The 24,627-nt window shown below is 40.5% G+C and overlaps 1 protein-coding gene across 8 annotated transcripts in view; it reads left to right on the top strand.

The window, feature by feature from the left end:
• BTRC (beta-transducin repeat containing E3 ubiquitin protein ligase) overlaps positions 1-24,627 on the top strand; it is a 122,436-nt gene that overhangs the window by 40,204 nt on the left and 57,605 nt on the right. For 4 of the 8 annotated variants that reach the window (XM_055802052.1, XM_055802059.1, XM_055802072.1 and 1 more), the window contains 2 exons: positions 8,141-8,218; positions 20,712-20,801. In XM_055802052.1, the coding sequence (XP_055658027.1) occupies positions 8,141-8,218; positions 20,712-20,801 (168 nt within the window). The remainder of the gene's footprint in view (positions 1-8,140; positions 8,219-20,711; positions 20,802-24,627) is intronic. The other 4 variants (XM_055802064.1, XM_055802097.1, XM_055802081.1 and 1 more) reach the window with 2 other exon arrangements.

The raw sequence follows: 24,627 nt of genomic DNA, 5'->3' as shown, positions 1-24,627 counted from the left end.
AAGGTTAATTGGGTGTTTTCATCCATGCTTTTGGGGAATATGTGCTTTCTGTTCCTTAAAAAGATGTAGATAGCTTTGAACTACTATAAAATCTTGAAGTACAAGATGTACGCCATAAAATCATGCATAGAAAGTGCTAGCTATAAAAGCATATGTATACCTGTGAAGGTGCTGATCAATTTGTGCTATTTAGGAAAAGAAATTCTGAAACAGACCTGGCTGTGAAAAAATGCAAATAATAAAATTCAGCTAGAGGTCCTTGAGGCTTCTTAAGCTCTAACCTTATTATGAGGAATGGGGAAGTCGAACTGCCTAATGCAGATGTCTGTGAGTTACAAAAATAACCAGATGTCCTGATTAGCAGAAGCAAATGTTCTTCCCTTAATCCACGTGAAATTATATTCAAAGGCTCTCCGGATGTAATGCTTGTGTAAATAAGGCACCAACAAACACTGGAATAGAAAGGGCCATTGGCCAACTAGCTTGCAAGGCTTGAAAGCTTGAATATTAAAAACAAATTTACCACTGCTGACTCTCTTAAATTCACAGAACAGAAATGTTAAGCAGGCCTGCTTCCCAGGGAATGTGGAAAGACTGCTCTCATTAGCCATATTCTCTCTCTTTCCCTCCCCTCTTCCCCCCCCCCCCCCCCATCTCTCTCCCACTCTCATTTGAGAAATGTGTATGAAGTGAAGCTAGCTTTTAAAAATCTCCCTAAATGGCTTGTTCCCAGGATCTGGATTTCTGTTTATTTTTTAACTAAAACTAGACTCATGCTTTTCAAAATGTGACTGTTCATCAGATCTTTGATATTTGTGCTGGCTTTTGGTATTTTAACATTAAATTGAATTTACTGTTCTTCTAGTAATGTTGAGACTCCCCACACCCTTAAATTACCCTTTAATAAGTTAAATAACTTGATAACTCTTCTCGATGTCGTGAAGTTGCATTGTCAAGTTGCATTGCTTTGAAAAGTGTGTATTTTTCTAATGATCGCTTTGAATGAAAAATAAGGAAAAATACAGAGGATCCATTCTACAGGTGTAAAAACCAGAATCTTGTCCTGGTTTTCAGCTGCAAAAAAGGTTGAAACTTTTGTTATGGTGATCATGCGTTAACATAGATGCAGACCAAACTAGGACTTGTGTGAACATGCATGTGTGCATCTGGTTGGAGGGGCGGTGCTGTACTTCTCCATTTTCACTGCTTGTCAGAGCTTCAGTTTTAAGAATTTAGGTTACACTAGGTATATGAGCTGCTCAGGCATGAACTTGAACTTCATTTCTTTAGTCACCTCACAAACGTTCAGGGTGGGGATAGAGAGGTCTCTATCATGGGGAATTTATAAACAGAGGAAAAAAAGCCAGGATTCTGTGCAGCTACCAAAATAATAGTTATGTAAACATGATGCATATGTGCATACCGGTCTGCAAAGCAGGCACTGAACTGGAAGACCAGTTTAGTTTATTCCCTTTCCTTTTCCAGTATCAGTCATTGGAAGACAAGCTGCAGTTTCTTTCCCCTGTCTGTCCGTCATTCTGATGCTTAGCCATAAACCCCTTGCAAAAGTACCATTTAACTTCAAACTTGTAAGAGCTGGGAAACTTGTCTGTGCCTTCATTCTGGGCTGAAGTCACCCCCTTGTGCCTACACATTGCAATTTATGGTGTTCTCTAAAAGGATCTAATCTTGGTGAATGTTCAGAGCAGCAAATGCCAACCAGGAATGGGGTCTGATACTTATCTCTGCATTTTCATTGCTGTGGATCTCCCTGTGTGTTACAGCTGTCATTTTTGTTTTATCTACCAAACAGGCAGAGAATTGACTTCAAACTTGCAGCTTTCATACTTTTTCTTAAAGAACATTACTGATGTTAAGGACAGCTTTTATATGTTGTAGTGACTGGCCAAATAAGCATGAATTTGAATGTTTCAGGCCTCAAAATAGGAGAAAAAGGAGACACTATCCTTAAATGTTTTTACTTGGTGTTAGACCCATTTTTTATTTTAAACGGTAATACTGCTGACATTGGCTATGCCAGGATTCATCCTAGCACTGTTTGAAATGGCTGAGATATTTATAAACTGACAGACAGCATTTATAAAATCAGGATGCTGACAGTCCCTTAACGGTAACAATGGGCTTGGACTCATCTATCACTTACAAAGGTTATTGGAAAGGGAACGTAAGGCTTATATGTGCCTCTAGTCTTAGACTGGCACTTATTTCCACACATCTCTCTCTCTCTTTTTTTTTTTTTTTCCTTCTTCCTCCACCCCCCTCCCCTTTTCAGTCCATTCTGGCTGACATGGACATTAGAGAATTGCAGCTAATTTCTCCATACCTTTACACAATGATTCCTTGTCCGGTTTTCTGCAAGAAATTGATGCAAACTAGAAGACAACTAACTTTGTAGCATTTTAGGGCAATACCTCCTCCCTCCTAAATCCCCTTCTCTAAACCAGGGAGGTGTCCTGATTGCTGTGCAGGCTGCTGGCTTGAATTGGGAATGACGAACAGTGTGCATTGACTGACAGACTTAACCTGGGGCTGGGCAGGGGTTAAACAGGCCTTCTGCTTCTTTTTCATATAGCACCAGTCTGCAGGCAGAATGCTGATGTACCTACTTTATTCAGCGGCTCCCTCTTGGTTGAGGCAGTACCCCTCTGCCCTTGGTGAGGAGGACCAAACGCAGCACAGGGACACTTCAAGAAACAAGAAAGAGGATGTCAGTTATTTTCAAGCTCTGATAAAATGCTGCATTCACTGAGTACACCTAGAAGCTTGAGGGTCAGGTCGTATCAACAGTTTGCACTGGGAAAGGGGAAATGCGCTGAAATAATGTGCTAAAGCATCTATTTTAATGTGGCAACAGAAATACTGAGACAGCTACATCTGGCATCCAGTTTGCCCTTGAAACATTTACTCTACTGTAACTGTTTGGACACTGTGTTCCCACTGTATTATTTGCTTAGAGACCTGAAATACCCAAGTAGATTTCCTACGTGTGGTTGGATCTGCTGATACCACTAAAAACACACCCTGCCCAGGCTTGTGTTCAAACTGATGTATACGCATGCAATGGCTAGAGCAAGACTTGATTGGCTTGAGGGGGTCTATTTATCAGGGAACTCGATTAAAATACAGACTGCACATGACACCAAATTTGTAATCATTTTTCCACAGCAAGCAAGCATTTTCTGTATTGGATGCAGGTGTTTAAAGGAATAGTGTGTTTTAAGGGCCAGTGCAGCACAAATTCTGGCCTTTGGGATAGTGACAAGTGTTTTGCCTGCATAAACAATATATTATTTTTTTTACCCCCCCTGAGGTCCGCACACACCTAGCCTCCCTCAAGCTCATCATCTCTGTCAGGTTAATCAATAGGCACCGTATGGCAGAGGGTCAGTAATCAGTGTCATCGTGCCTTTAAATCGTGTTGAAAATTTGCTTAAAGCCTGGGCCAATTAACATCGAGATGATGAATGGATGGGTAGATGGGAAGAGCCTGGCGCTCAGGGGCTTTGTGAGAAGGAGATGCTCAGCTGTTGAGCAGCAGACACCAGCGAATAAAATCAGCCATTCATGTGAGCTCAGTCCACCCACTCTTAATGATAATGTCAATCTAGCAAAATATATACACATTGGAGTTGTCATGAGTTCATAAATCAAAGGAGTTTGTCAAAGGCATTCAGATTAACGAGGCAGCAGCAATAACAAGTCAAATTTGCATAGAGAATTGCCCGAATCTCAGTAAATTATGATCCTGTTTTTCATTTGATTATTTGCTAATGTCTCAAGAGGGAGAATGATTATATTAGCATGCAAAATCTACTCCAGAAGTAGAAATCTGAGGTATAGCAGACCAGCACATGATGACAATTAATCAGTTTCTGCATACTAGCATAAATGTGCAAGGCCCAGAAATGAACTCCTTTTTTTATTATTATTTCTCCTTGCTACTGATCCAAATGGTTCAGCTTGACAGAGACTTTATATTGCTTTAACAGTGTTCTGAATTGTGCCTGCAGGCAAGACATAGTTATGCAGCTATAACCAACCTATCCATCTGCCAACCAGATTGGAATTCTCCTATCCAAGGCTTCCATTAACCCCCACTGACAGCTCCAAACAGGATTAAGAATTTGAAAGCATAAAAAATACTTGTGCTCTTCACATAGACACACGCTTCTCCCCCACCCCCACCTCTCCACACTTGGAAAAAGGCTGTGCCTGTACTCTTTTTATAATTAGTGCAGGGCAGAACAGCACCGAAGAAAGCGTCCCCCAGTTGGCAGGGCTTTGATTTCCACCACGATGAGCAAGGCGGTACTAAAGGTAGCTCTGCCCAATTGGTAGTCCCTGGGAGTGTATTTCTCTGTGTATTATCTCTCATTCCCAGCAGTGTTTTGCTGGGCTGTGTACACAAAATACTGCATGTCATCGCCTGTCAAACGCTTCAGTCTGGGGATTTCATCTGCTTTGTAGCATGTTGTGTTTAGTGGTGGAGTAGGCTTCATGGGGAGAGTTAAGTAGTAATAATTTCATAGTGGGTCTTTAAGACATCCTGCCATGGAGTTATATTCTCTTAATTACAGGCTGAAGTTTTACATGCAAATCAGATTTGAAAGGATTTCATTACAGACAGTAGCCATTTTAGGAGGAGTGGGCTATGGAGGGCAGAGCCCCTTTACAGGAACCCCCTGCTAGAGAGAAATCATGAAGGTTACAAGAACTGTGAGCTTGGGTTTCCAGGCTTCTCTTCCCAACACTTCCACTGTCATTGTGTGACCTTGGGCGAATAAAAAAATGTATTTTACCTGTCTGTGGAAAGGCCGGGGCGGGGGAGTATTTCTCTCACCAACATTGATCAAATTGTGCTTTGGAGACTTCAGCGCTTCTCCTCTTGTTTTGCTTGTACTTGTTCAGTAGGAGAGACCCCTGCGCAAACACTTTTGGCTAGTCTGGCTTTAGTCTATGAAGGAAGATTTATAGGATTTAAAAATGTTCCCTGATGGAAGGGAGTTTGTATGGCTTTTCAGCTTTCTGTATGCACTGGTTTTCTTCGCTTCTTTCACCCTAACGAATTCCTTCGTTCCTCTACTACACATCAAGTACAGTCGCTGCAGATCTTTTAATATTCCCAGTGAGTACACCCAACTTACCGTCTGGATACCAAATGCTTCTTTCCAGGTCCGTGCCCAAGACGTGTGTTTCAGTAACCACGAGAGGGTGCTCAGAGCGGTTCCTCCCTTTGTCTGCCTCTCTTGTGGCGGAGAGCATGACTGAAGTCCTGCTGAAGCAAACCTTATTCTGACCTCGCACATGTTTATCCCTCCTCCCACCTTGTTCAGCAAGGAGAAATATATAGATGTACCGTTTCAGTCGATTACGTTATGCTCTTCCCATGGCCGTGGCTAAGTGTTGCCCTATCAAGTGAAATTCACTTCCATGCAGCTACAGTTAGTCCTGAAATACACAGGGTCTTGTACCTGCACCTGGATTGATAGGTTTCCTATTCCTGAGAAATGAGCGGGAGTTATAAACATCTGTGCTTTTTCTTAAGTGTAATGCTTTCCAGTCATTCTGTCTTCACCAAGCGTAACTTACTTGCCGACAAAAGTGCATGAGCAGCGCTCCTCTTTAATAGTCTGCTATCGGAGCTGCTGTGTTGGTGCTGTAGAATGGTGAGACGCCAAGCTGTGAACCACCATATGCACTTGGCAGTCTTTGTCTGGTCTTTGTTCAGCCAACCTCTTAGCCTTGCCACCTATAAAGATAATGAATGCAAAATGGTCCTCTGCTTGCTCTTAAAATTAGATGCTCAGCTTAAAGAAAAAAGTAGATAACTTGATGCTTTACAGTAACTAGAAATTTCAAAATAAAGGCTGACAGTTCACCAGCAGCACTGATTTTCCTGCTTTTGGGATGTGTTTTGAGGGGGGGATCCTTAATGGCTTTGAAAAGTGAGAAGAATGCAAGATTTCACTGGCGTGGAAAGATTATTTGGAAGGGGAAATTGTTTTGGCACTTATTGTAGAGAAGGGGGTGGATGCTGAAAAAGCATCCAGAAACAGTAAACAACCTCCTCACCACCCAGCCCCCCCCCCCAAAATGCATTTCCTGGAAGAGTATAGTAACTCACCTCAGATTATTACATTTCTTGCACTTGATCTTTGTCTCCAAAGCACAGAAATTAAATCCTTACTTGAATTAACTACTTACTAAACTGTATTTCATGAGCAGAAAAGAGCAGCTTTAATGTCTGACCTTTCTTTTTGGAGATAGGTGATTCTAGCTTGTACGTGTTTACGATCACAGTCCTTTCTAAGCTGGATTTAATGTAATAACTTGGTCCTGGCTGAGACCTCATGTGAAAACTTTTAAAAGCTGGCTTCTTACAGCAATTTATCAGGCCTGTTTAGGATTGATTTCCATTACAAAACCCTGGTTACGGCATCCCAGATGTCATGGTTCTTTGCAAGTTTTATACCTTGTTTAAAAAACCAAAAATCCAAAATCACTGGTTGGTCTGCAAGCCTTGATTTACACAGAGTCCTCCTGACGAGTTTATGATATCCCAAGTGGGATATTTTGTTGTTTTGTTCCCCGCTGCCTGTTGTGCGCTGTTTCTCAGCGAACAGCTTCTAACTCTGCCCTACGTCCTGGCAGTACCTTTTCTTCCCCTTCACCAGACCAGCAAACCTGAGCTGCCTAGATGGTGCCTGATCACGCAGCACTGCAGTAGGCACGCGAGCCCGCTACTCTTCTGATGGCTTCCCACAGCCTGTTTGCTTTCTGCTAGCCTTGCTGTGCCACGCTGGCTGTTTGTAGGGCCCAGGTCCTCCTCTGCCAACAGATGCCACTTCTGTCTCCTGAGGTGTTGGGCTGGAAGCTGGCTCTGTGAGAAGCCAGGCAGAGCAGTGTTCAGCGAAGGACAGGTTATTTGCTGGACGAGGCGGGAGAGGTACAGAATGCAAACGTCTGCCTTTAATATACACACTCCTGAGCTCGTCTGTAAGGAACTGGAAAACCACCCCTTTTCCTGGCAGAGCCCTCCCTAAGCAATTTTTCTGTATCTCTTTAAAACCTGTTTAGTTGCTCACTACTGAATGCGTGGGAATGTGGCCTCAGGCTATGAATACTGTGGTGATCAAACCGATTTTAGATGTGTGTGTGGGATTCCCCCAAAGCTGGCTGTCATTACTCTGTCAACACAGTGGCTGAACTAGTACAAAGGAATGCTGTCTTCCAGAGTAGCTGACTTTGGCGGAGAGGACAGGATTCTCCCCACATGCCCAGCAGTTTTTAACCAAATGTTTGCTTACAGACTGTGCGTGTCTTGAGATTACTGTAGCAGGTCTTTAAAGCAAGTAATAATTGGTTTTAATCATGAGGTTAACAGGACAAAAGTCTTCTGGTGGTCTTTCTTAGTCATGCTTGAAAAGCCCTCATATTTCTTCTTGTCCACCTTCTCTTATCTTACCGATGCTCTCTTCTTGGAGGTGGCAGCTTAAGTTTTGGAACATCAGTCTTTCTAGAAATTGTACATGTATGTAGAGTCAGAGGGCAGAAGTGAAAAGCATAGCCATAATACCATACACTACTTCCACAATTGTTATTTAAGGATCTCCTGACAACCTCTTTCACCAGACTTTAGTTCTATCATAATTTCTCAATGATTTTTGGCAACCAGGCAGCCTTAGTGCAATTAATAGTTGTTAGACTAAAAGCATGGGGATGCAGAGAACAACAGTTATACCCATTAACAACTCTTTATTTTCAACAGGTTTCACCGTTCTAAATAGTTATTCTGGGGTGTTCAGGAGCACTGGTGTTGCCATGCTGATCCAGCCACCATTTCAGCATTTCAAAGTGACCATTATTGGTAGTTTCAGAATAAATCCCCAAAAGCACAGGCTTCTTCAATAGATACCTGCACAGTGGTGCATTGTTATGTTGAGGAGGAGAAATTCTTTCTCTGCCATAACAAGCTGTTTGGCTTAAAAGTACAAGTTAGCCTCCAGTATATGTATGTGTGAAATACTACAGCCTGTGTAGTACAAATATTTTGTTTCTTTTCTCCTCGTAGAGTAATACTAGGGATAAGAACTGAATTAAAGCTTACTTTCTTTCACAGAATTCCTCTGAGAGAGAAGACTGTAATAATGATGAGCCCCCTAGGAAGATCATTCCAGAGAAGAATTCACTTAGACAGGTATGTGATCAGTCTCTTTAAAAATGCAATAAAACTTTCTAGCTATTTGAATCCTTAAATGATTCTGGAAGCTGAAGTCTGCTTTGTGCTCGTGGAAATCCTTTCTTTTCTCCTTTGAAGTCTGAACAAGTCAAATTGTACCTGTGAAAATCAGACACAGAGATGTAGCTTTCAGGAGAGTTTAAGGACTCTTTCTAAAGAAATCTAGACTTCTGTTTATTGCAGTCAACTGTGACTCTCTAGTTTTACCTTTCTCTAGTTTTACCTTTCTCCAGCTGGTGTTCAACAAGACCTCTTCAGCCTTTCCTTCTGTAATTGTTCTTGTCTTGTTTGTAGTATATTTTGCCTTGCTGCAGATCAAGTCTCAGAGTGTTCTACAACAATTAAGCTTTTTATTGCCTTTGAAGGTAAATTTTCTTGGAGGTGATGTCTAGGTTAATAACCTGAAAAATGACCTGTTCTTGTTTCTTCTACACTCTTACAAAATACTAATGGGTAGAAAGGAGAAAGGGTGGTCTGATAAAACATAATCCCTTTGCCTTTTATATACAGTAAGGCAAATTTTGTAACAGTTTAAAAGAATCCTTTTTTAAATCCCCATGCTTAACAAAGGGAGTCTGGCTTGTGATTTCTGGGGGATTTAAGTTGGTTTTAGTAACTTCAGATCCTTTTTCACCTTGCTCTTTCTCCCCACTGCAACCTTCAGGCAGCAGAAGCAAAAATACATATTGACCTCAGCTGCCCAAGGTTGCAGCTTGGTGTATTAGAGTAAAACCTTGATGAATGTGACTTTTGATGAACTTTCATCAAAACCTTGATGAAAATGAATATCCCACGCCACACGTTGCAACAGCTAAAGAATTGGCACACTTCCTTCTGCATCTCAGGCAGAGGAATAGGGTGATACTACACTGCCCCATTGCCTTATTTCCCAGAGAAATTGTTGGTCAGAACCATAGTAAAGGAAGAAATGTCTTTGGGACATTTTGGGTTTGGGTGCTCAGAGTTGTTATTTTAGGGGTGCTGGGGCAGCGGGGGTGTTCTGTGTGTTTGGTTTTTGTTGTTTTGGTGGTTTTTTTTTAATACGGTATTATGTTAGACATGTTTGATTTTGTGGAAGTAGGTGTCATGTGAAGGACTACATATGTCGTAAGACCAGGTCCATCTAACAGGGGTAGTCCATGTAAGTCTTTCAGACAAGAAGCAATATGCTAGGATAACGAGTGAGGTCCCAGATATTGCTGAGGAAGATTGCCATGTAGAATTGGTTAAATATGTTACATCAAACTTTAAATGTTTCTGTCATTCAGCAACCAACAAGAAGAGCTAGAGGAAGAGGGCAAAGCTATGAGGTGTGTACCGTGTATCTTCAGGATAGCCAGCAAGGTCCCCAGCACACCAGAAAACTTTTTTCTTCATCTTAAGAGTTATTGATGGCAAGCCTTCAAGTTCAAGAAGAAAAGTTGTATGTCTTTTCTCCAAGAAAACGTTCATAGTAGGAGATACTAAGTCAAAATGAACAGGAGTTACCTGGTTTATGTGCCTTCTCATTGCACTGAGTCCTCCTCATGATTGTGAAACAAGCAGTGTTGTACAGATGAAGAAGCTACAGTTTCTAAACTGTGGCCAGGGAAAAGCTGTCTTTCCCACAGGCCCACAATTCATCACAACCAAAATGACTGTATATCAAGAATACATGTAAAAACCCACTTGTCTTGACCAAACATTTCATATTGGAACACGGACATTGTTTATGTTGAAGATGGTTAGCTGTGTTTCAGGATATTGTTGAGATTTTGTATCAGACTCCATCTTTGTGTTCAGTCCTTACAGTGACAGGTGCAGGACAAAATCCTTGCGTCTTCTGATTGCTATTTTGGGGCCTTTTGCATTGAGAACAATGTTTCTGGATAAGTTCAAGATGTAGTCTTAGTCTTAAAGCAAGTGCTCTTGTCTAGATCATAGGAGGTGGTTGACTGTGATTTAGTGCCTATTATAAAGGTATTTTGGTTCTTTACATAGGCATAAATAAAGCTGTCTAAGCATTTTGGAACCTCAGTTTGCTCCTGTTCACTATTAGGGATGGGCAAGAAGCAGTGGGGATATTTCCAACTCTAGTTGCAGAAATCAGACACATTTGCAGTCATGTGCTTATACACTCAATGAATAGAGTGATACTTACTTGAAAGACTGGCATCTCCTACAGGAGGTATGCACAATGGCTATCCTGTCTTACATCTATACATACTTTGTAAACCCGAAAAGATCTGACCTGCAAATGCTGTCAAAGCAATAATACACAAAAAGTGCTTTCTGCCTTAGTGGAAAGATGCAATTTGATAAATACTGAGTGGACAGTTTTGTATTTTCTGTCCCTCCCTGAAGACATCAGTGTTAAAATGTCATTATTGGGGAACAATGACCTACGTGCATAGAGGAATTGAATGTGTGTATGTGGTAGGGGAGAAGTCTGTTTACTTAAATGGTTTTTCCAGTGAAGGTGTCCACATATTTAGTACTTTTTGATTAGTTTAAGAAAATTAATGAGATGTATCAGACCAGGGGAAATATGATGTCTTGACACGTTTAGTTGCTAACAAGTTTAAGTAAAGGTGCATTACCTTTTCTTGCCTTGTGTGCAGTGCTGATATGCAGCCTTAGCCATACATATTTTCTCAGGTGGGTATGTGGAGCAGACATACCAGAAAGTGGAAGGCAGTAAGGTGGTGTAATGATTACTTAAACATCTGAAGTTGTAAGCAGGGGCTGATGACACCCATTGCTCAGTGCTAGGGACCTCTTAATAGGAGAAATATCATTCTTCTATTGATTAAAATGGGTTTCGGGGAAGGGTGTCTTCCAAAGTCCTAACAAGTGGAGCTGTGTCCTTGGCGTGCTGGAAGTGAGAGGCACGGCCACTCTTAGGTGCATGAGGGGCAGCAAGGCAGAAGGGATATGTCAGCATCTCAGCAAGTCAGAGATGAGATTAGCACTGGGAAAGGAAAGGCAAAAAGGCAATGAACTTGACACTATTAGTTGGAACAGTGAAAAGATCTAAGCTATCATAGCTTCAAAGGATGCAGGCATTCTTGTTGAGTGCTTGATCTGACAAAATTAAATTTTGAAGGGGTAAACTGAAAATCGTAGTATGAAAACAGACTTCAGAAAAAAACAATGACAAGTGGCAAAAGTTTTTGGCAACTTTATTTAAGCTAACAAACGAATTTTCACACTGCAAAGTTATAAATTAATTTTAATAGGCTGATCCAGATGGTCCATTTGGAAAATGGATAGCTTGATCTGTTGAAAATTAAACTAAATTTATCTCTCTCATACTTCAAACTGAAGTAAGCGTGAGAAGAGTGCCCATTAAGTCCAGCTCATACAGATGGACCGGCAGGTCACACATGGGACTAATCTGATTCATTTTAAAAATAAATGCATGAGTTATTGAATCAGGTTCCTGTTTCAAGCCCTGTGTGTGTGTGTCTGTGTGTGTGTGCCGCCCTTTCAAAGGGACTCGCAAATGCTTCAGTGCCTTTTTAACCTGTGTGTTTCCATTTTAATTCAACTTCCTTGCCAAAAAGCATAATTAGTTTTCAGTGCCTATCATTTAGCGTTAGACCCAAACACTAGATTGATTAGGTCAGACATTTGTTATTTTAAGGGCTATGTCTCCATTCTTCATTTATGAAGAACATGAGCTCAATAGTCTTGGGGAGAGAGCTGGCCTTTAGAAACTGGAAAGGGGAAGCTCTCTGGGGGCCCCTCCAGCCTTTTAGCTCCTGGGTGTTTTTAACAGAGCCATGAATGCAGATTTGTAAATTTATTGCAGTGCCATCTGGTTTTTTTGCAGGAACCGTATTATTGTTGGCTCGTATCTGTCTATTGTGGTGGTCACTCCCTGGGAGCTTGCCCTCATAGTCCTAAGGAAAGTGATGAATAGTGGGGGTCAACATGAATAGGTCACAGGGCAGCTGTCCAGGGCTGCCCTGAACTTGATTACCCCGCTGGTTTTTTAAAGAAGATGGGCACAATGCAGGTTGTTCAAAACCCTCCCTCTCTTCTCTTTGGTGCAGCAATAATGAAAGTGCCTTTTGCTGCTGTGGTTTGTCTGTGGGTGAAGGTGCCTTGTGGGGAAATGCTGGCAGCAGCAAGGCTGCCACACTGTACCTCCTGCAAACCTCACGTTGGACTCTGCTGTCTTTCTCAAAGCTTCCAGATGGAAGTCCGGGGGGAGAAAAATCCCTGTCTGTTACCCCATTCAAACAGGCCCCTTAGCATTTTCAAGAATTTTTCCTCTTACTGTTTTGGCACAGAATATTATCTCAATTCACTCTTAGAAATTTGAGATCATTTTGTGAAATTACGTGTAGCACCTAAAACATGCTCTCAGAGCTATTTCAGAGTTAAAATAGGCACAGTCTGATCTTAAGAGTTTAAGGCCGATACTCAAGCAAGCGCTAAGAAGCAGAAAGCAACTAAAGAAGGTAGAGCTAAGGAAAGACAAAAGGTAGCAACTTTCAGCTGTTTACTTCCAGCTGGTAGCCTCATCCCTCTGCTTAGGGCTCCTTTCCAGGTATATTTTTCTTCTCCAGAAGTATCTCTGCTGTACAGAGTTGAAGCCCTCTTTTTAGCTAGTGAGCAAGATTACACAGTGGGCTGTGAGTGAGGATCCTTCAGCTCCCTCCCTCCCTCCGGGGAAGATGCTGCAGTTCAAATTTGCCTTCTGTTGGAGAGCTGGCTGAGGCAGGACGTACCCAGGACGTACCTGGTGTATAAAGTTATCCTGGTTACCTTACCTTTCATGCTATTAACGCTTGCTAGTAAGGAGTTGCTGGTTGAAAAGCCTGAAATTTCTAGAAGTATATCCTTAGAGATTATTCTTTCTGTTTAATGTTGTTTTATTTATTCTCAGGCAACCACAAAAAATATTTTCCATTCCTCTGTGACACTTAATGCATGTTAAAAAGGTAGCCAAGGCGTGTTGTGCTGAAGCCGAAGTTACAATGGGAATGCTGCCTTGTGGCGGAAAGGCCACTGGGCTCTTTCAGCATTAGTGCTAATAAGAATCTGTCACCCCGCCGCATTGCTGCATTCCTCTGTAATTGAGTAAATTGCAAGTGTTGTCTGCTCCCCCTGCCCTTTGTGTCCATGTCCACTTACCATCCGAAGAACGTGGGCAGTGATAAATAAAGCGCTGAACAGGGCTCTCAACTCTTTGAAAGCAGCATGTTGCCAGCCCCCTAGTTATATTTCTTTAAGTGTTTATGTTTTTCTGTATTCTTTCTCTTGTGTGGCTGGAACCCTGGGGATCCAAAGCCATGAGAGAGGCCAAGAAGCTAACAAAAGTAGCTGTCCCCTTGTTAGCTTGTTCCTTTCTTCTTTAAAAAACAAGATGAAAACCATCTGGCTCAGGGCATTACATTTTCCTCCCCCGTGCACCTCTATAGATGAAGAGTTTCACCTGCAGTGAGGGTTTACATTGATTAGGGAGGGAGCAGTAATTCAAGCCTCCATCCACTTCAGTGGTACTTTGCAGTCTTTAAAGGTGCTGACCCATTGAGTTAAACTGTCAAGGGAGGATAAAAAAGGATCTTCATCCCGGGAGGTAACAGCTGCCAGGTTTTCAACACCTTGCGCGCTGCTGGAAAAATGTCACAAATTGTCAATGGAAAGAAAAATCACTTGGCTGCCATCTTCCCTTAATGACGTGCCTTATAAAATGAAAGATTTAAGGGTTTAAAAATCAGCAAGTAGCTGTCAGGAAAAAAAAAAAAATCCTGAGGGATTTTGAACAATGGGTCCAACAAGATGTATCCTGAAAGACTGCAAATAATGCATCCAAGTTGGAATAACCAGATCTGATTGGGATGACCATGGTTATGTTTGCACAGTGGGGCAAGAGGGAAGTGAAAGCAGCAGCAACAGCACAGAAGTCTAACATTGACATGTTGTATTAAAAAAAGAGGAAAAAAAAAGAAGAAAAAAAAAAGTCGCCTGATTCATAAGCCAGTGAACTGAGAGAAGACATACTGTATTTCTGCTCTTTTGAGGACAATTTGTTTTCAAGCAGCTACCAGATGGCTAAATACCACGACATTTCCTTTTCCTTTTTTTTTTTTTTCTTTTCTTTAACAAGAGATCTAGTTCTTCTTGCTCTTTGTTTTTGTTTGTTTTAATGCTTTTACGTTGCTGAACCCCATGGTGTTTAGGCATTGTGGCATACTCTTTTTTTCCCCATTGTTTTGTTTTGGTTTTTTTGTTTTCTCCCCTGTGCGTTGATGGATGAGGAAAAAAGATCTTCAGCTTTAATGTAATTTCAGATAACAGGCAGATTGGAGTAAGGCTTTTTGTTTGTATTGTCTTGAGGTTTTTTGTTTTAGAGGCCTTTTTTTCCCCCCCCGTTTGTTTTAGGTAAGTCATTTTAATTGTACTGAGTAATTAGAAGGTACACACAGCCAAGGGAGCTTTGTTATGGTAATTGCTCAAGAAAACCCACTCCCCAACTACCATTGCCATGTGTTGAGACACGTCTTCCCTCTAGTGGCAATATTAAGGACTCTGGCTTTCACAGTCGGCAAGGTGTAATTGCAATATGACAAACTGTGCTTTAGGGAAAATCCTGTAAATGATCTAGTTTTTTGTTTGGCTAGTCTTTATTTTGTCTTACAGCTTTCCATGGAGACTACCTTTCCCAGTGCTGGGCTAGGGGTAGCAAAAATTTTGTCTTAGGAAAATAATCGTGGCGAATCCTGGGTAATGTCTTACAGCTTGACTTAATTCTAGTCTTCTTTTTAATTACCTGTTTATAAAAACGTTTTTAAATTTGTTGAGATTACTTAATTCTTTCGGAAGAAGCACCTCATTTGAAATAAATAAATAAATTGCATTTATTTTAAATAGTCCATGTGAAAGACCTTTGAAGGGTAATTAACGCAAGTCTCGTAAGACTCTAAGTAAGATGAAAGCGATCTTTCCAAATCTGCTGGAGTGATTTGTTTATATAACTTCCCACTTCTGCTGAATTCTTCTGAGTCTAATAACTTTTTTTTTTCTAACCGTTTGGCAATTTGTGCTTAGCTACAAAAGCCCTTGTTCAAAAAGAACAGTTTAATAATCTTTTCGCTGAAAATGACTTGAAGGGAGGGTATGGGTTTTGTCTTTTTGCTGTGTTTTTATTAGGGTTATCTTTCTCTGATAAATCATGTAATTATTAACTATTGGGGGGGAAATCTTATTGAACTCCTGGGTTGCAGCTTCTATTGTGGAGTATTGTGCAGAGACTGGGGATTCTTGGAATAAACGGCCAAGAAATAGATTTCAGTTGGTATGAAAGCTGTGCACACACTCACACTCACACCCTTCTGCCTGGGGTTTGAGGCTTCAGGTTGGTGTTCAGTGTTTGTCCAGAGCTGTGCAGACAAGAGCAGAAATGCTCATGTGTTTGTATCAAAAAGCAGGATCATACTTTCTTTAAAAACATAACCAAAGACACTTACGGAATGAGATCAGATACAGCTCTATCTTTAGTGAACCATAGTCTAGCGTCTCTGTGGCATTTTAAGCCTTTGGCTGAGAGTGAATACAGCTTTGTGGTTCCCCTGATTCTGACATGATTTGGTGTTCCCATATATTTGTAGGTTTCTATTTTTTTTTTTTTCATTAGAGCTTGTTTTGCTATAGGGCTGCTTAACACTGTTCTCAAACGGCTTTTGCAAGGTTAAAGGAATGCAGCTTGGTAACAAGTTTGTGTCATTTTAAATATATACCTCCCAGTAAATAAGGAGGAGCCTTGCAATCAATCCCTTTTAGTGTGTTATATGTTTCACCTGACAACTAAACCCTCTATTGATTAACCATTACTTTGTTAGATAATCTCGTGTCATTGAAGCCACCGTAAAAATTAAACTCTTTAAAATGTTTTACCCTAGCAGCAGTGCGAAAATTGAAAACTTGTTCAGAATTACAGCCAGCTTCCACAAAGAGGGTAGTTTCCAACAAACTGGCTTATGTTTGCATGCTTTACATGCCATATAAAAACATATTAAAGCACTCCAACGTAAAGCTATCTGCTTGTGGCATTGAACCAGGCTACCATTTCAGAGTGCTTTTCCTTGGTGAAGAAACCTTTTGTTTTGATGAAAGGTGAGGAGAAACTAGAACAGTTTTGGTGCAGATCAAAAGGGTTGAGCTTTAAAGGTGAGCTTGAGAAATTTGCTTTTCTGATGCTTGGTTCTGGTTTTCATTTTCTTGGTTTTCTTCCAGGTTAGTCAGTGTTCCCATAGGCACTGGAGCAAATGAAAGGACGTACTCTTGATATTGCAGTGTAACATGGGACACCATTGAATGTTTCACCTAAAATGTAGGGCTCTGCATTATTATTACTTGATACGATATTAATTCTGCTTTCAGTTAGGTCTATTCACTAGTAACTGTTACTGTACGAACACAAATATGACAATATCAGATGAAATCAAATATCCATGTCCAGTGGTAGGTAACTCGTGTCTCATAGTAGCCAGTAACTGCTGCCCACAGAGAAACATGAGAAGGCAACCATACAGTACTACCTTCACAATATATTCTCCCAGCTTCTTATGACTTGATTTCATGAGCCAGATGCAGCTTCTTTGCAACATTATCAATACGTTTCCATTGAGACCTATTAAGTAGAGTGACATTAACCGTTTTTTCCCCTTAAACTTCTAGGGAGAAAAAGTCTGTCTTCTGCATTTTTGCTTTAAACCTTTTAAAAAGGTACTGTAGAACATGCACATGAATTTTCTTTACCCTTTTTATTCATCCCACAAGGCTTATGATGTGTTCTTCTGTAAGAATATGAAAATAAGAAGTTTGTAACATTGCAAATGTAGTAATGGATGTTGAACTGAAGATCACTATACATTTTATTCTCAAATCTGCATCCTTATTTGAATCAGTTATACGTACTCCTTTTGAGAGTATGTGTAACTAATACTATTGAGAAACAAATTGCTGCTGAAGGACTAAATGGTTGTTTGGTAATCTGGCTCTTATGCAGATCTTTAAGTAATAAAATTACTGTGGAGATGTTGATACTCATAGTAAAAGCATGTTCTTCTCTCCTTCCTGTGGCTGAAAGGTTTGGGAAGGAGGAATTTGAATTGGCACGTTTTCAAAGGGCAGACAGGTACTGATAGTGCGGGAATGCCCAGGTCAGTCAGACCCAGCGCCTGCTCATCCAGTGTCGACCCCAGCACTGTCAGTGGAAGATGCTGTTGAATGAGAGCGACTGGGTCTGGCCTCTCTCTGTGCTTTGTTTCCTCCTTCTGCATCATCCCCTGTTTTTACACTAGGGCTGTCTTGTGGATACCTCTGCTGAGTACTCTGTGGACATGCTGTCCATGGGTTTGTGTAATCCCTTTTTGCACTTGGTGATGTTGTTTCTCTCCACAGTGTCCTGGGACAGCAAGCTCCAGAATTTCACTGCCTGCTGTGTGAAGAAGTGTTTCATTTTATCTGCTTTAAATTTATTTATATACTAGTTCCATCAAGTGTCACTAGTCCCTAGTATCATGGGATTTGATGAACAAGTTATGTTGCAAGTTCAGTTGATGCTGTTCACACTTAGATGTAATGTGTGGATGAAAGTAATAAAAATTAAGCAATACATTGGAATAATTTTTTTGTATATACATTCTGACATGTGCACAACTTTTGAACAGTTGCTTAGTGAGCTTCCTTCCTTCTCAGAAAGTTGTAGGGGTTTTAGATGTAGCATTTAGTATTTCACATTGTGTTTTGATTGCCTGCTCTTTCCCATTTGTAAATGTGAGAGGAAAGCCTGTAGTAAGCCCAGCTTTTAAAGCGCTGGCCTTGCTACCCAGGTGTGTGCATACCTGTCTTGGGAGGAGAAAGGCTAACTAGATATGAGTTCAGTTCATGGAGCCACAGGCTTCCTTGTTACTTTCAGTAAATGTTTTTGTGGCTGAGCTTTTCATCTGCAAAGTGGAGTTAGTAGTGGCTTTCTTCAAGAGCTCCTCATAAAATTTACAGTTGTGCAGAAATACTGCTAGTGGAATTTTAGGAAATGCAAATGAAAGAAATCACAGGTTTATGATAAATGGGTTAGATTATACAAATACTGAATAAAGAATCTTATCAACTCTTCATGTTTTTTCACCTTTGGAATCTGCTTGAATTTAACTAACACGATGCTTATAAATTGAAGGTTGCATGGTGTTGTCTGAATGTCAGTGCAAAGCAGATGGTGTCAGCTTTCTGTCCACCAGTTGGGCTGCCACTAAGCCACAATTTATAGTATTTTATGTCATTCTGATCTTTTTCTGAGGAGAAAGTTCTGTGCATACCAGAATGATGGTTTTATGATGTTGGCAAATATTTGCAGGAGACTAAATTGAGTCCATCAGACTTCTGTTTGCTTGTGGCCTAATCCCAGTTTGAATCTGAACCTCCCCTGCTGAAAGATGCACTCTGTTCATTTGCACAACGCTTTGAAAGGATTCATGTGTTTGATTTTTTCAGTTTCTCCTTCTGGATCCAGAGTCAGAAATTGCTAGCTGGCTGCTAGTCACAGCAGATATCAACATTATGACCTGTAAGGAGATCTGCTGGAGCCAGGATATTCTGCATTCCTGTCTGTCACTGGTTAGAGCTCACTGAGAAATAAAACATGAACTACTAAAGCGATGAAGATAGGGCTTCTGTGCTTCACTTTGTTTCTATTTCATGGTGAACTTTAAAGGAGGTCTGTAAAGAAGTAAGGTGGAAAGGACTGTGATTTCCTGAATTTCCCCAAGAGGTTCTGTACTATGCTGGACCAGTACAGATACAGCTGAGCTAGTATATTGATTTGGTGTGGTGGGCAGTAAAGAGTGTTTAATGAGGATCAGAACTTAGGTAAATAATGTTATAAACCGATTGTGAACACTCAGTTCCCAACAGTTGGTGCTTACTGTCTTACTCCTGAGCTGGAGACTGTTAGGAACACTGGATTTGTGGATGTATTTCCTATTGCTCAGCAAAACCCCCTTTTAATCTCTTTGCATTCTTGCCTCTGATATCCTTTGCAGTATGTTCCTCTGCTGGTTTGTGCATTGCTACTGACTATATATATCTTGTGCAGAGTCAGGCCTATGGCAAAAGGGCAAAAAAGGGAGATCATTTATTGGTGCTGAGGGAATCTGGCTTTGATGACGTAGCTTTGGAGCAGAGGGAGAGGTTTAAGAGCCCTTAGCATGCCAGCGTTGCCTGCAGGTTTTGTAACCTATGGCAGGTTTTGGGTTGAATTAATTTCAAATCAAACAAATAGAAATCCGTAGCAAGCTCTGAAAGAATCTTCGGAGATTGCCAGCAAATATTACAAAGAGAACTGACAGGCAGTTCGTTGCAAATCTTTCTGCGTCCTCCCCTTGAGGCAATCTTAAAAATATCTTGAATGTTAGTACGTTTTACTTAGTGCTCTTGGAAATGTCTTTGTAGCAAGTTTAATTTCATTCTCTTTCAACATGCTTCTTGGGTTTTCCCCATACAACTATTTGAGGTAGCACCATCTTCTCGGTGGTCCATTTACTACTCTTAAAAAAACCAAGTTTGTGCTTACTGTTGGGCTGCCACTTTTGCTTGGGAGCAGTTTTCTGTAAACAGTGACAGGTGCTGGGGTGTTAATCCAATATTGGAGTTCTTAGGTGCTACTATACAACTACTACTAGCAAATGTGAGCTTAATCAAGTAGTAATTAAAAAGGTGTTGAAAGTGTGTGTGTGGATCCTCTGTTAGAAACTCATGAGTTCTTCAGGCATCTTAGTTTAAACAGTCAAATCAACCAGAGTGTCACTTTAAGCACACTTTGTAAGTACAGTTCATATGCTGCCCTTCAAAAAGTGAGAGACTGAGTAATGGGTTCTGTAAAGACTCCAAAGTGTGCAGCCCCAGCTGAGGGTCCCCTGGGCAGGGCAGTGTATGAGTTAAAGAAAAAAAAGGCATTTTACTTTAAAAGAAAAAGCTTTCAAAAATGTTCCAAATACAATAAGTGAGATGTGGTCTGCCTTTGTTTCTTTCTGAGTGTAAACTTCATACTGTCCCCATGTATTTTTACCTGATAAAGACAGGGGACGCTTATTAACGTTTGACTTATGCTATGATAACTAGTGTGTAGAAATTGCCTCACTGTAGTTGTTCAGGTATACAGCGTTTTGTGAAAGACTGAACAACTGAGATCAGATATTTTTTCCTTTTTCAATGGAAAATAAGAGAAAAAATCTTTCTTTTAATTTGTATCTCAGAACTATAAAATTGTACATCTCTTCTCAGAGGATGTGCATACCCTGAACATAGGCTTTTGCTGTAAAATAGTTTATTTTGGTTTGAAACGTTTACACCTTAGGAAAAAGGAAATGTAGAAGAGTTGTCGTGGGTTCCTGTGCCAAAAATGCGGTGCCTGAAAGAAAATTGTGTTCTTCTATTCATAACCGTTTTAATCTTTCTGCAGACCTACAACAGCTGTGCCAGACTGTGCTTAAACCAGGAAACAGTATGTCTAGGAAGCACTGCTATGAAGACTGAAAATTGTGTGGCCAAAGTAAGTAAGAGAATGGCTTTGGTTTTGAGGGTTTTTTAGCAGATTGTTCTTTGTTAATCAAAGAAAAGTTCTTGTTAAAAATTACAGTTAGGAAAAAAATAAATTAATCGGCAAGTATTTTGGGTAGACTTTTCTGTCCTTCAGTGTAGAGATTTCAGACTTGCTGTTTTTCTCTGTTTGAAATGATTACTTGAGTCCTGAGCTATCTAGGATTGAAGGGTTCGTTCTGCTACACAAGTAATAGGCTTTTCCAGTGGGATGACCTCTGCCTGCCATGTAATTAGCTGTGCCAACTTCAAATGATAAATGTCCAGATACATGCTAAAATACTGCATGAGAGCTCTTTGTGTCATGGTTCCCTTTCCTAGCTACCAGAGGGGAGGTGCAAAAAGAAACACCTTTCATTAAAATACTTTGAATTTAAGGGAAGAGGAGGAGGGAGATACTGCAGTCAGAATGGTAAGAAAATGGATATATTAGCCAATCAGAGAAAAGTCATTCCTGGAGAATTGTAGTAAATGTGATTGGAAAAGATGAGGTGCCATTAGCCACCTTCTTTTCTTAAAATTCAACCTAACCGGAGTAAAACAATATACATGCAGGGCTGTTTGTGAATGAAAACATTTGAACCGTAATGCAGTATGTATAGAAAGGCTGTGTGAAGGATGCGTTTAGCCTTGTGTAAGCTTCGTATTTCCACTGAAAGGAAGTTCAGAATGGGCATGCAGGACAGATCAGTGTGTGCAGCCATCTGTTACTGAAACCAGCTGGCATTTTGTTGCTCTTCTCTCACCACAAACCTGACCACTCAAAAGCCTGTTTTCTCTTTCAGTTATTTATTCCTTGATCTATCTTGAAGTTTTTTGGGTTTTTTTGTGGGTGTTTGCTCTGTTTGTTTTCATACTTTGAATGGTTGTTAAAGGTGCCTTGTCCCTTCGGGGGCCACTTTTGTATTGACTTTTAAGATAATTTTCCAGCTAAATCTTTGCTGGGATTTTGCTGGTGAAATTTGGATGTCCCATTACTTTTGATTCCTGTCAGGGAATTGGCCATCATAAAAGTTTTGTCATGGTGCTTGCAAGTGGCTTAGCGGTCATAAACTGTGCTTGACGTGCCAGGTTACTTTCTGCTGGAGAAGCACTTCTGAGAGAAGCTACTAATCTTGGTACGAAGTGCTAGTATTTAATAGCAACACCTCCATTCTTAACTTAGATGACTGGTTATTGCGCACTGCTTCCTAAGGTGCTTTATGAAACAAAGTAGGTGAAGCTCTTTAGGGAAGGCACCAGAGCAGGTCTGACTTAATGATATCGTCGTACAGCATTATTCCGATGCCATGAAGCAGCTCGCAGCAAGCTAACTAGAATAAACCCATTCAACCCCATCTGCTTTTTAGCATCTTGTTTGACCTGATCGTCTTACTAAGGAGCAAGGATGTGCAAGAACTACGGCTAATTTAAGTGATGCCTCTCTTAAATGACATACCTTTTAACATCCTAATGTCTTAAATGGTAAGGTCTCCTAAAATTATGTTTTCAGTGGGTTTGTGGTAAAAGGTGTCAGTAGGCCTGAAGACAGGAACAGCAAGTCTTGTTTCATGTTGTTGAGGATGAATTTGAACCATCACCCTGGAGATAAATCATACGGTTTTTTAAGTATTGTGTCTCTATATGCTGTAAGACAATATATATGCATGCTCTAAGACAATTTGCCATCGCAAATATATATATGAATAAACGTGTATACATGCATATATGTACACACACATACATGTATATTTTTGCGTGTGTGTATGAAAACATAAGGACTTTTCTGGCAGTATAATTCCTCTAGTGCTAGCTTGCCTGGCTGTTGTACTCCTTTCTTTTGCCTTCCTAGCTATAAACCAAAATGAGATCAGTTCTAAGAAAGCTTGTCTTTCAAATTCCAGAAGTGTTGAAGCATTTATAAATCCAGTTAGCTAAATGCAGATGGCTCAGTGATGGCATAGGCGAATGGCACAACTGTTAAATGTTCCCTAGGTGAAGGGCTTAAATGGGATTTAAGGAGTTCAGAGGCCTTCTCCTAGTCTTGTACATATGGCGAGTTTTATCCTCCATGATTGATGTGTCTTACAGCCTTGGACTTTAAAATGTTTTGTCAAGAGGGTGAGTACTGGAAAGTATAGCTGTGGGTTTCTTCATCTGCAGCACTTTTCCAAAAGTGTTGTAGGGTTTTCAATATTTTGTATTTATATTTTTTATTTTAAACTGGCAGTGAAAGATAAAATGGATTGCTTTGGAGATCGTGATTTACCTTTTATGATTCTGCAGTGCAGTATCAGCTCTGACTGGGAACCACAGTCAGCATTATCACATACTTGTCAGACATGTCAGTCAGTCTGCAAGAGAAGCATCTTTCTCTTTTTCTGAAAACAGAATTTCTGGTTCTGCACCTACTTGCAAAAAAGAAAATTGTGCTCTGTTAAGACTGTATTAATGCCATTTACTGATTGTGTGCCTGATGTTTCTAAAGATTCTTCACAAAATGACATGCAGTTTCCTTTGAGGCAATGTACATCTTTTTTCAGACTGAAGCACTGTCCATCCATCAAACTCTCTTGTGAACAAGTGCTTCTGTACGGGACATCCAGGTGTAAATTACCAACCTAACAACTGGCATTCTTTCTAAAATGGAGGGAAAAGAAGTTTATAATAAACAGATAAGCATTTTTAAGTACAGAAAGTAGCATGGGGCCACTGTCTTTTTGACCACTCAAGGAAGTCTGTGGTTTTTAGGAAACCTTGTCTGCCAGGTTTTCTATACAGTGTCACATTGCCGGTACAGTCAGGTGCTCAGTGGCTTTTGCAAACCAATGGATTATCTAGTTTTATTCAGACATTTAAAAATAAAAGTAGAATATTGTGCTCTGTTTAATCTTTGCATATTGTTCTTAGGCTGGCTTTTCTGGTATTTGTCCTCTGAAACTCCATTGGTGGGACTTGGGCACATTTAGGCGGAAGCAAGTAAGAGCAGTAGAAATTATTTCAATGGGGTGTGCATGTTTTGACTGAAGAGGTGGGATCTTAAATATTATATGTTGTCATGCAAAGGTGTCACCTCTGTGATCTTGTATCATCAGTACTCTTCTGTCCTCAGAATTTTTTCCTGTAATCTCTTGGCATCTTTTTGCCAGTTGTCTTTGAATGACCAACAAGTCTGATGTATATTTAACCTGATGTATTTTAAAAGGAAATGCAGTCTCTAACTGCGTTTTTAGATGTGTGCATACACACACACATACATATAAACTCCTCCTGTTTGTCTCTTCAGAAACCAAAAAATGTCCGCAAGGGGACTTCTTTTTATGATAATACTGGTGTGCAACCACAAAGTGGACAACTTTCTCAGGAATTGGTGCTAGGTGCTTAAATAAAGTAGAAATATAGCATGAACCTGAGCTCCAAGGACAGGGTGTTTGGTTTTAATGAGGCTTATTGAAATCTGGCCAAATGAGCATCTGTTCCTATTGTTTGTTCCATATTTTGTAAGCCAGTATCTTCAGGCCAGATAATGGTGTTGGTGTGTGCTTCATCCTCAATTAGAGAGGGGCACAGTTAAAAATCCCCTGGCATCTGGTATGTCACTAGGATTCTTGTGATGCTCCTGGGTGTGCAAACAAGTTTCTATTCTGTTCTGCACCCGGGACCACTTACTTTCTGTGGTGACCTTCACACTTTCTATTTCCGGTGCTGTCAGGGATGCTCTGGTGTGTCTCCAGTCTCCTTGGCTGAGCCTTCACTTGGGTGGATTATATATGTTTCTGTTTTCAAACGGAGGTCTTACC

The sequence above is a fragment of the Falco peregrinus genome, chromosome 1, assembly GCF_023634155.1.
Source record: "Falco peregrinus isolate bFalPer1 chromosome 1, bFalPer1.pri, whole genome shotgun sequence".
Taxonomy (NCBI): domain Eukaryota; kingdom Metazoa; phylum Chordata; class Aves; order Falconiformes; family Falconidae; genus Falco; species Falco peregrinus.
Note: the sequence above shows the minus strand (reverse complement) of the source record. Positions and strands in the feature narration are given on the sequence as shown.